The 11,443-nt window shown below is 64.8% G+C and overlaps 1 protein-coding gene across 7 annotated transcripts in view; it reads right to left on the bottom strand.

Moving 5' to 3' along the window:
* SPNS2 (SPNS lysolipid transporter 2, sphingosine-1-phosphate) overlaps positions 1–11,443 on the bottom strand; it is a 30,580-nt gene that overhangs the window by 1,227 nt on the left and 17,910 nt on the right. For 2 of the 7 annotated variants that reach the window (XM_064582596.1, XM_064582595.1), the window contains 11 exons: positions 8,702–8,838; positions 4,905–5,056; positions 4,665–4,731; positions 3,607–3,749; positions 3,272–3,424; positions 2,974–3,163; positions 2,618–2,683; positions 1,115–1,213; positions 881–1,044; positions 457–648; positions 53–118 (listed from right to left, as the gene is read on the bottom strand). In XM_064582596.1, the coding sequence (XP_064438666.1) occupies positions 53–118; positions 457–648; positions 881–1,044; positions 1,115–1,213; positions 2,618–2,683; positions 2,974–3,163; positions 3,272–3,424; positions 3,607–3,749; positions 4,665–4,731; positions 4,905–5,056; positions 8,702–8,838 (1,429 nt within the window). Of the gene's footprint in view, positions 1–52; positions 119–456; positions 649–880; positions 1,045–1,114; positions 1,214–2,617; positions 2,684–2,973; positions 3,164–3,271; positions 3,425–3,606; positions 3,750–4,664; positions 4,732–4,904; positions 5,057–8,701; positions 8,839–11,443 lie in introns of those variants that run through there. The other 5 variants (XR_008507255.2, XR_010408487.1, XM_064582594.1 and 2 more) reach the window with 5 other exon arrangements.

The raw sequence follows: 11,443 nt of genomic DNA, 5'->3' as shown, positions 1-11,443 counted from the left end.
CCCGGACCCACACCCCCCATCGTCCTCCTGCCGTGTGAAGAAACAGGCCTGCCTTCTCTGCATCCAGGGGATGAGGGGGTGGTGACCTTGGATCCTGCGCTGCTGGGAAGTGCGGCCCCTGGAGGCCAGGCCCAGAGGAAGGTCAGCTTCAGGGCCTGGCGCGCTTCTTGGAGAGCTCGGCAGGACAGAGTCCCGGATGGGGTAGGGGTTCCTGCCAGTCCCAGCCCTGACCCCTGCCCCCAGCCCTTCTGAGGAAGGAAGGGGGAGCCTGCCCGCCCCCGTGACCCAGCAAGCCAACGCGGGCCACTTCAAGAGGAAGGGGGCCAAGCCTAGGTTTGGTAGGAGGTGCCCCAGAAGCTGCTCCCGCTTCCAGAACATTCCCCGGGACCCCCACAAGGTGCAGCCCTGACCCCTCCCCTCCCGCCAGGAGCTGCTGCGCCCGCCGCCTGCACTCACGGCCTCAGACTTTGATGGATGCGGGCGGCATCGCCAGCTGGTTCACCCTGGGGGAGAGACGGGCGGGGGTCAAGGTGGCGGATCAGCGGCGGCCGGGCCCGGGCACTGCTCTGGCACATCGCATCTCGGGGGCCGGCTGGCCGGACGTGCCGGGCAGGGACCTCGTCAGCCCCAGGGGAAGGTGGGAGAGCCCAGGGGTGGGGAGAGGAGAGACAGGAGTGAAGAGGAGAGAAGAAAGAAGTCAGAAAACCAGAGGAGGGTGCCGGGCACCGCGCAGCTCCTGCCCTGAAGCCCATGCCCCGTGTGCGCGCGTCTGCAGGCGACCGCGGCGGCCCCTCCCGCAGGCTGGGCGGCCAGGGGACGCTGCGCGCCCCCCGCCACCAGGTGTCCCACCCCGCCAGCAGGCCCGCCCCGGCCCACTCACTGCTGCTCAGCCTTGGCGCGGTCGCCGAGGAAGAAGAGGGCCGTGGCCAGGAAGAACATGCCGCCCAGGACCACCACGAAGGGGCAGAGCATGAGCGCGTAGCCCAGGCTCAGGAACTCCCAGAGCGGAGAGTCCTTGGTGCTCTGGCGGATCAGGTCCGAGATCTGTGGGGGTGGGAGCGTGTCAGGGGGCGCCTCCCAAAGCCGCCCCCACCCGGCCGTGCCTGCTACTCACAAAGCCGATGAGGTAGGGGCTCCCGGCGTCCCCCAGCAGGTGGGAGGTGAAGCTCTGCAGGGCGACGGCCGTGGCTCGTCTCGTGGGGATGACCACGTACTGTGCAAGAGGCAGCGGGTCAGAGCCCAGGGGCCACAACCAGCGGCCTCATCTCTGGGGTCACCGCACTCCTAGGATCCCACACCCCGGACTTCCCGGGGCCTCCCCACCCTGGCTGCTTGAGGCTCTGCCCTGGGCTTGTGGCGGGGACCCCATGCAGGGGTCGCAGGAAACGGAGGCCCGGCACACAGATGACACGTGGACTGTGGCAGCGCTGGGACCAGAGCCCGCAAGCTGAAGACCACGCCGGTCCCCGTCCACAAGGACACGGCGGGGCCTAGGCTGGCCTGCCTGGATGGCCTCCACTCCGACCCCCGGGTGCCCCCAGCCCCCAGAGCCGGGAGCCTCCCAGGCCAGGCAGGCCCTCCGAAGCCTCAGAGCAGCGGGGTGGGTGGCCGGCCACAGGGCCCCTCATTCCAGGGCTGGGGGAAGGGCGGCTGGTCCGATGGGATGGCGTGGCCCATTTCCAGCAGTGATTAGTCATGGGGCTGTGACACTTAATAAAATGGGACATGATTTCCCTGGGACCCCAGAGGCAGGCACGGGGGTCCCGCCCGGCGCCACAGACTCACTCCCTCCTTCACTCTCACCCCCCACCACCGGCCTGGCTCCCCGTGAGGAGGGGTCTGAGTCAGACCCCCCACCTCCTCCCACGGATGGAAGCCTGGCCCCCAGTGAAGCAGACGTGCAGGGGAGCTCAGGTGAAGCCGGGCAGGCTTCCTGGAAGAGAGCCGGCAGGACCCCCAGCGCCAGGCCGACTCTGATCTCCTGGGCCGTCCCATATGTGGCCCCAAGCCCCAAGGGACACTTCCCCCTGCCGCCCTGCCGCCCTGGCGGCTCCCAGACACGCTCCCCACCGCAGGCCCCACGCTCCCTTCTCCCAGCCCCTCCTGGCCCTGACCGGGAGGGCCCCCAAGGACGGGAGCTGCAGGCACCCCGCCCCTCAGACTGCCTGCTGCAAGTTATTGGGGCCACACCCCCTGCCACTGCTCAGACGGCCCTTTGTCCCTGGCTGGCTGGTCTGGCACCCATTGTTGGCCCCGTGAACACGGCCTCTGTCCGCCCGGCCCGGCCGCGGGCGCTCGGGCAGGCGCGCCTGGGCCCCGGGCTGGGCTGGGAGGACGGGGCGCCGGGAGCTCAGACCGGGGGAGGAGCTAGCCAGCAGCACCCCCTCAGGCCAGCCTGGCACTGCCAGCCTCCTGGCCACGCGGAGCCTGCGGACAGCCCTCTCCCCCCCCAGTCCCATCCCGGCCCTCTGCTTGCCCAGGCTTCTGCCTCCAGGCCGGCTGCCCCAGCTTGTCCGGCCTGCTGTCCACCCTCCACAGGCCCTGCCAGCCTCCCGCCCCTTCACCACCCTCTCCAAGGCTGCCCCCGGGGCCCAGAAGCCTGGGTCGGCCGCCTCACCATGAGGATGTCCGCGGTGATGGCCCAGTTAGAAAAGAGCAGTGTCTCCCCAACAAAGATGCAGATCTGTCCGGGAGAGACCAGAACAGACATCGCAGCCCTCGCCTGGCTGTTGGCAGGGAGCCCCCCAAGCCTCCCACCCCGCCCCGGGGTCTGCAGCGCCGAGCACGCAGGCTCACAGGAATTCGCAGGATACGGGGGACTTGAAGGTGTGCCGGTGGCCCGGAAGGACGCCCAGGGCCCTGGAGAGGCCCTGGACAGAGCGCGGACGGGTGGGCAGCGCACAGGAGCCAGACTGCACGTCCTCCGCCAGAGGCCGACCCCCACCCCACCCGTGCACCCCCCACTGCACTCACATAGGCACCCACGATGCTACTCTTGGCAGCCACGAAAATGAGGCAGATGAAGATGGCAGAGCCCAGCATGCCCACAGCACACACCAGCGGGTCAGCCCGCTGGGTCCGCAGGCGGCAGCAGCGTGTGGCTCCTGCCCCCGTGGCCACACCCAGAAAGCCAGTGAAGCAGGTGATGGCCCCGAAGATGAGGCTGTGGGGACAGAGGCAGGGGGCACGGCTCGGCGCGGGGTCAGGCTGGGCGGAGGGCGGCACTCCCGCACGGCACCCCTCGCCGCCCCAGCCCCCAGCCCGGCCCCACCTGTCCTTGGCCCCACACGGCGGGTTGCTGCACGTCTCCGCCACCTTCTGCACGACCTGAGCGCGGTGCAGGTACAACGGGATCCACATGCCCAGGGCCCCTGTGGCGAAGGACACGGCCGACGTGGCCAGGGAGGAGAAGACGTAGCTGCGGCTGAGGAGAGGCCAGGGCAGCGACACTGAGCGGGGCCCCCGGGGCCGCCCTGCCCGCCCCCTCGGGCTCGGGCTGCGGGAGTTAATACCCACCAGGGCCCAAGCACCACTCTCAGCACCCAGGGCCGCCCCCCGCCCCGGCCCCGTTCCCGTTCCCGCCAGACCCCTCCCGGCAGCACCCACTTGCGGATCAGGGCCTTCATGTCGCGGAGCCATGACGTGTGCACCTTGAGCTGCCCCCCGAGCTGGTCGGCGTGGCCTCTCTTGGTGGCCGGGACCAGGATGAGGATGAGCGTGCCTGTGATCATGCCCATGATGGGGGACACCTGGTGGGGCAGGAGCACAAGGTAGGACCCCAGGCCCCGTCGGGGCTGAGCCGCCAGGAGCTCCTGACGGGCCGTCCAGAGCAGGGGGCGGGATGGGAGGGGAGTGAACGATGGATGGAGGAGGGGGGCAGACAGACGAAGGCCCAACAGACTGCTGGATGAGTTAATAGGTGGAAAACCAGAAAGATGGCTGGAAAGACAGACAGACACGCAGAGGGACCGACTCTGGAACCATGATGAGGAGGGGGCCTGCGGGGGGGGCCTGGCGGGCACGGAGCTTCCCGCTGATGATCAGGTAGGTCATGGCTTGGGAGGGGCCCACGTGGTGTCCCGAGTGCAGCCCGAGGTCGGGAACAGAGCTTCCGAGACACCAGCCCACCCCCACCCCCGCTGGAGAGCAGGGAGGCCCGTCCCCCGCCCCCCGCCCCCAAGAGGTCTGCGAGCCCATGGGCGGGGGAGTTCCTCTCCATGTGCCTCATCAAGAAATTCCACGGAGGCTGCTTCCTTCCTGCTTTTGAGGAAAAAACACTTTGTCTTAAGCTTCCGCTCCTCCGCGGGCCTGGGGACCTCTGTTTCCTCTGATTGCACTGTCCTGGGGCCTTGGCAGGCTCGCCTGAACCCTCCCTCAGGACAGGAAGGGGCTCCAGACCCCGGGGGTCCCCACGCAGAGGCCGCGTCTCGGCCTCCCCCTAGCACAGGCCCGGGCTGGAACAGGACGCACCACTGCAGACCTGGACCGTCCTGACAGCGGGAGGGCATCCCTCGTCCTGTCTGACCAGGCCCCTGAGGCCGCAGGACGACCGGGTCTGGCTCCCCAGCGCCCCCAGTACACCGATCTCGGGGGTAGAGGCCTGGAGGCTGAGGCTCTGAGTCTCTGGGGGACCCTGGGCGAGGGCTGGTCGGGGGTGTCCTTACCCGCAGGGCCCAGTGCCAGTCTCCGGCCGCCTGCTTGATGCTGGAGCCCGTGATGTAGCCCAGGCCGCTGCCGAGGACACGGCGCAGGGAGTCAGGCCGCGCGCAGGGGCTGCTCACCAGGGTGGGAGGCAGGCCACCCCCGCCACCCCCCTGCTGGCCACCGCGCGTTTGGGCCGCAGAGCGCCAACCTCAGGGAGAGGCGGTGGTGGGACATCTGCGGGGAGCCGGGGGGAGCCTCACCTGCCCAGCGGGATGGCGAAGTAGAAGACCGAGAGCATGAGCGTGCGCGTGTTCTTGGTGAAGAGGTCGCCTATGATGGTGGGCGCGATGGTGGAGTAGCTGGCCTCGCCAATGCCCACCAGGCCCCGGGACAGGACCAACAGCCAGAAGTGCTGCGGGATGGGCAGACAATGCGGGGCTCATCCTCGGCCCCCACGCCGCTGCCCAGCCCCCGCGGCCCGGCAGGTACTGACCCCGGGCCTCGGCGGATCTGGCCGGGATTCCCACAGGTGGACAGCTGCAGGCGTGGCCCAGACAGACCCCTCGGTGTCCCCACTGCCTCCCCCCAAGGGCAAGACCTCCTCCCCGGGCTCTGGCCCCACCTCGGGAGCCGCACGTCCCACCCCCTGCCCCCGCCCCCAGGCAGGGCAGCCGGGCTGACCCTGGCAGCACGGGGGGCCCTGTGTGCGTGAGGAGCGGGCAGGGCAGCTGGTGGGCTCTGCGACCCCCACCCCCACACACACATCAAAGAGCGAAGCCCAGCTGAGCCGGGAAGGGTGAGGCTGTTCTAGCTGCCAAGGGTCCTCCCCCTATGATGTGGACCCGGCCCCTCCGTCCCCACAGCTGCCCAGGGCCTGAGAACCCAGCCTGGTCATCTTTCCCCGGCCCCACCCTGACCACCCATCCAGCCAGCTTCGCCCACATGCTGCCCTCCTCCAGGTCTCCCGCTTCCCTCTCTCCATCTGCTCATCTCCATCTAGGCCCGCCCCCTGCATGGCCGGACTGCCCATCCAGCCCTGCGCCTCGCACCGTCTCTGTGACCCCCACCTCCTCACCTCAGCCCCTCTCTCTGGGGCTCAGCTGCCCACTGCCTTTGCCTACTTTGCTGTTGGCTGGCTGTCTTATCTTGATTTCTATGAGCTTTTTAGGTATCGTGGGTATTGACCCTTTATGACATATGTGACGAGCGCCGTTCGTCACCTTCCCTTCCACTTTGTTCGTGGGGTCTGTCTGATCCGATGCTGTCCAGCCTGGTGATTTTCCCCTGATGGCCTCTGGATTGCACATCTTGCTCAGGAAGGCCTGCCCCCTCCCCAAATGATGACAATATTCCTTAATGCATCGTTTGCTAGGTCTTAGAAATTTCCTCGTTCTCCTTGGTATGAGAGCGCGTGGACAGTCCCACGCCTCCCCCAGGAGCCCGCTACATGGTGCGTGCCTTACGCCGTGGCCTCACAACGAGCAGCACTGTGTCCCCCGCATGCTTTCAAAACATGCACCCCAAAGGGACCATTCTGTGCCCTCTGCCCCACACCTTGCTTTGCCCTCATTCATGTGTTCCCGAAGCCCATTTATGCTGCTCGATGTAGATGCAGTTCATGCCCCGGCTGCCGAGAGTCTCACAGCAGGAACGCACCTGTTTCTTCTGCGCATGCCCCCTCTTCTGCCACGAGACCATCACAAACGCCGTGGCACGCGTGCGCCCTGTCCGTGGGACGGAGGGGCCAGGTCCACATCACAGGTCCCCACATCCTCTCTGGGGAGCGCACCTCGCGGGGGGCGGCTGGGGCGCACGCACCGAGGCTTCTGCGGAATCCTGGCGCTTTGCTCTCCAAAGAGGCCCCGCGGCCAAGTCACTGCCTTTGATAACACTTGAATCGGCAGCCCTCCTAACTGTGGCCCATCTGATGGATGTGAAATGGCACCTGTCGTGGCTTCGGTTTGACTTTCCCCAGCGGCTGGAGTCGAGCACCATCTCCTCCTGCACTTGCTGGGTTCACCACCCTTTGCCCACTTTCCTGCCGGGTTATTTGGCTTTTTTCTTGCGGATTTACAGTTCTAGATTCTTATACTTCGCTTTTTACTTCACTTTCACGTGTCTGGAACTGGTTTTGGACTACGGTTTATCTTTCATCCAGACGGACAGGCAAAGCTGCTAGAGCCGCCTGTGGCGAACCTGTGTTGGGCCCCCGCGGAAGGGCTTCACGGTCAGCCCACCGTCGGGTTAGAACGGCGCTCCATGAGGACCCACAGGGCGAGCCCCTTCCACGGGCATTTCCCCTGTGTTCTTGGCTGTTGCTGGGCATTTCCTCTGCCAAATCAGCTTCAGAATCACACTGCCGAGGCCCAAGGAGAACGCGCGCGGAGCTGGGACTGTGAGTGCAGGGAGTCCACAGACTAACGGGAGGGGGCGGGGCGGGGGATCGTCTTTCTGCCTCCACCGGCCCGCCCGCACCCCCAGAGCCGCTGGCATCACGGTCCTGGGCTTGCAGCTCCGTTCTGGAAGTGGCACCCAGGGTCAGAGGGCCAGGGGCCTGGCCAGTGGGAGGGCGAGGCCCAGAGGGCCCCAGAGGCGTCTGGTCCGGGCCCCATTTTTGACTGTGGCCTGAAGCCCACCCAGGCCTGATCCTCCTCCGTGAGGCTGTACCCAAACCTGCTGGTTCCTCTCCCCCTGCCTCCAGCCTCTCCCTGCTCCGTGTCACTCTGACTCACCCCTGCCCTCAGGAGGAAGACCAGACCCTCCAACCTGGCATTCGAGGCTCTCCGTGACCTGGTCCCTGCTTTCCTTTCGGGCCAAAACACTCTCCCCATTTGGGGACCCATTACTGCTTCCGTGGGTTTGCTCCCTCTGCCTATCCCACCCACCAAAAGGCCTCACCTCCCTGTCCTGCCTTCCCAGCGCAAATGTCACCTCCTCCAGGAAGCCTTCCCTGCCTCCATAGATTTGAAGAGACTACTGTCTCTTCAGCGAGGACTCTCAGCACTTTGTACATCGTGAAGGCTGTGAGCATGGGGACTCCCGTCCCGTCTTCCCATGCCCAGCCTGGGTGCCCCCAAGGACAGGCACAGGGTCTTCTCCTTTATGCCCAAGGCTGAAAGTGCTTGAAGACAGATCCTGGTCTTCTTCCTCCTCTGTCTCCCTCCACAGCCACCACCACGAGATCATCCTTCCTCAGCTTGAACACTCCTAGTGATGGGAACTCACTACCTCTCAAAGCAACAGGTCTCCCTTGCGGAAGAAAGAACAGAAACTATGATTTGTTCAATCTGCCGTGTTCCAGGGTCTGGGCACAAGGAAACTTCAGGCTGAGAAGAATTCTTTCCGTTTCACAGATGCAGAAGCTGAGGCTCTCCAGATCACAAGACTGAGCGGAAAACAGAGTCGGGACATTCAGACCCAGAACTGTGGGAGCCGAGGGAGAAACACCTTCCTTAAGTCGAGGTGATGCTTGCCACCCTCGGACTCTGACCCGAGCAGTTCGCTGGTTATTGCACAAAGAGCAAACTGTGTACGGGGTGCCTGGCTGGCTCAGTCAATAGAACACACATCTCCTGACCTCGGGGTCATGAGTTCAAGCCCCACGTTAGGCACAGAGTTTACTTAAAAAAAAAAAAAAAAAAACCCACCAGAAAAGAGCAAACTGTGCAAGGCGCAGAGAGGCATAGTGACTCACCTGGGGTCACACAGCAAGATGATGGCAGAGCTAGGACTAGAACCAGAGGGCCCTGACTCCTAGACTGGACTGGTTCTGCTGTTCCTCCCCAAATCAGAGGCAGCTCGGAAAGAGGAGGCCACACAGGGCTGCAAGTCCCCCCAGCTCTGGTCAGCACAGGGGAAGGCCCTCCCTGTCTGCAGGGCCAGCTTATAAAAGTACCCGAGACCCCTCATCCCACTGCACTTGGAAGACGCCGTCTGGGGCTCGAGCAAAGAGGATGGAACCCCAGGGTGGACGAAGACAGGTCAGTGAGAGTAGCCGGCACTGGAGGGAACAGGATGTGCGGAGGGCTGTGCGGGGAGGAAGCCCAACAGGCCTCACCTGCTGGGGGATGAAGGAGCTGGAGAAGGTGACTGCAGACCAGAAGAAGATGCCGCAGCTGAGGATCACTTTCCTGTTGAAGCGGTCACCCAGGTAGCCGAAGATGGGGGCAGCCACCATGAAGCTGCAGATGAACACTGTGCAGGAAGGGGAGAGTGTGATGGGCGGCAGGGTCCCTGTGGCTGCGCCTAGTGGCCCACACCGCCCCGCCTGAGTCCAGGGGCCAGGGGACAATCTTGGCTGGGGCCAGGGGCCCGCATCGCCCAGCCTGAGTCCAGGGGCCTGGGGACAACCTCGGCTGGGGCCAGGGGCCCACACCGCCCTGCCTGAGCCCAGGGGCCGGGGGACAACCTCGGCTGCGCCCAGGGGTCCGCACTGCCCCGCCTGAGCCCAGGGGCCTGGGGACAACCTCGGCTGGGGCCAGGGGCCCGCACCGCCCTGCCTGAGCCCAGGGGCCTGGGGACAACCTCAGCTGCGCCCAGGGGCCCGCACTACCCAGCCTGAGTCCAGGGGCCAGGGGACAATCTCGGCTGGGGCCAGGGGCCCACACCGCCCTGCCTGAGCCCAGGGGCCAGGGGACAACCTCGGCTGGGGCCAGGGGCCCGCACCGCCCTGCCTGAGCCCAGGGGCCAGGGGCCAACCTCGGCTGCGCCCAGGGGCCCGCACCGTCCAGCCTGAGCCCAGGGGCCAGGGGCCAACCTCGGCTGCGCCCAGGGGCAGAGGAGGCACCTGGGCCCAGGGGAGGGCGATCCTACAGCCTCACCCACTTTGCTGAAGGCCCAGCTTGTCCAGCGGGCGAGCCCTTGGGAGACCCGTGAAACAGTGAAAATCAATTTGTTGAGCATTTTACATGCCAGGAGTTCACCACCTGGCATTGTGTGTATGCTCCCAACCCCACCCCACCTTGCAGAAGTGGGGAGAGGAGACTTGCCCAAGGCCCCGCTGGCGGCAAAAGTCCTGTGGCGCTTTGCTCCCCTCTGACTCCGGAGCCCCTGTTCCTTGTACCTCTCACACTGCTCTCCTTATTACACTTGGGAAAGAGGGTCAGAGAGGGGAAGGGACCTGCCCAAGGTCATACAGCAAAGCCCCAGGTCTCCCACCCGCACTCCCAGCAGGCTGCAGGACGCCTCCCTGACCTCAGCAAACACGGTCTTTGTTCATTCACTCATTCGTCTGTTCAACAAAACAGAAATTCCTGCCCTCTTGGGCAGAAGAAACCGATGATAAAATGAAAACTGTGGTGTGTCAGACGGTGACAAGTGCTACGGAGGGTAACAGGGCGGAGACAGGAGACAGGAAATGTGTGTGAGGAACAAAGCAGAGGCTACAACTTTAAACAGAAGGGTCAGAGGAGGTGACATTTCAGCAAAGACCTGGAGGAGGTAAGGAAACAAATCATGCAAATATTGGGGCAAGAACAGCACGTGCAAAGGCCCTGGGGCAGGAGTATATGCCTCGCATATCTGAAGGACAGCAAAGAGGCCAGGGTGGCCGGAGCAGAGGGACGGAGTGGGGAGGCCAGATGCGGCAGGGCCTCCTGGCCCACTGTGGTGACCGTGGCTTCCGCGGCTGAGCAGGGCGGCAACCTGACCTGGTTTTGCTCTTCTAGAACAAGAGAGCGGCGGCTTGTCAGAGGACTCTGGGGATGCCAGTGATGGGCGGGGCCTTGGGGCCCCAGGTGGGGCGAAGAGGCCCAGCGAGGCAGGGTAGGCCCTAGGGGTCAGGGGGCAAGGCAGCTCCCCCATGCGTCCCCCTGGAAGGCAGTCTCACAGCTGACGGGCAGATGGCCAGACAATGGCCGAGGGTGGGCAGACGAGGTGGCCAGTTGGCTGGGCTGCGACCGCCAGGCTGAGTGCGCACGCGGGCTTGGCTTCTCCCTCAGACCTGATTCTGGCAGGCGTGGGCGGGAAGAGGAGAAAGAGGGGGGCGGGAAGGAGGGACGGGGTGAACGAGGGGAGAGGCCCGGGCTGGAGGAGGGTGATAGTCTCCCGCTCGTCCTAGTGAGCAGGACGGTGCCCGTGTGGCTGCTGGGGGCAGAACCGGCATCGAGGGGCGTGGATCTGGGCACCAGAGGCCCTGCCTGGGCGCAGAGTCAGCTCTCTTCCCCAGCTGGGTGACCCTGCGCAGGTCACCACCTCTCTGTCCCTCCGTTCAGTGCTGTGCTGATGTTTAACAACTGGCTCTCCCAAAAAGTGGGGGTGGGGGCCCCGATGGGTGGGGTTTGCCAGCTGGCGTGAAGACGCCCCCCGCGCTGACCTCAGGCCACCAGAGTCAGGAGGAGGCATGTGGTCACACAGAGCCGTGCCCACGCGTCCCTCTGCCGAACAGGTGCAAGGGCCGCGAACAGCCTTTTACCCTTTGATCGCCAGACGCCGTGAGGTGCTGGGGGGACGAGTTTTCAGTATTTACTACCTTGGTTTTGAATGTAAGACGTTTATGAGTTCACAAAATCCAGTGTTCGGTAATGCTTGTGGGCAATAGCCAGCTCACACCGTTCCTGAAAATCTAACAATCGCCTCCTCGTCTGTAAAATGAAGATAAAAATAGCAACTCCGGGGTTGCTCGGAGTGCGGGATAAGATAGCACCTAAGGTGCTTGACGCCAGGCCCCGCCCAGAGCCCGCAGCCTCGGTCAACACTGGGCCCTTGTTTAGATTAGTCAACACAGAAATTACTTCCTCATATCTAGAAAAAGAATTTTCCTGCTGGGCCTGCCTGAGATCAGACCAGGAGGTGGGCCTTG

This window comes from Mirounga angustirostris, unplaced genomic scaffold (assembly GCF_029215605.1).
Source record: "Mirounga angustirostris isolate CCGP_5_RB_7025 unplaced genomic scaffold, mMirAng1.0.hap1 SCAF_17, whole genome shotgun sequence".
In the NCBI taxonomy this organism is placed as follows: Eukaryota; Metazoa; Chordata; class Mammalia; order Carnivora; family Phocidae; genus Mirounga; species Mirounga angustirostris.
The sequence above is the reverse complement of the archived record's forward strand: the minus strand, read 5'-3'. Positions and strand labels throughout refer to the sequence as shown.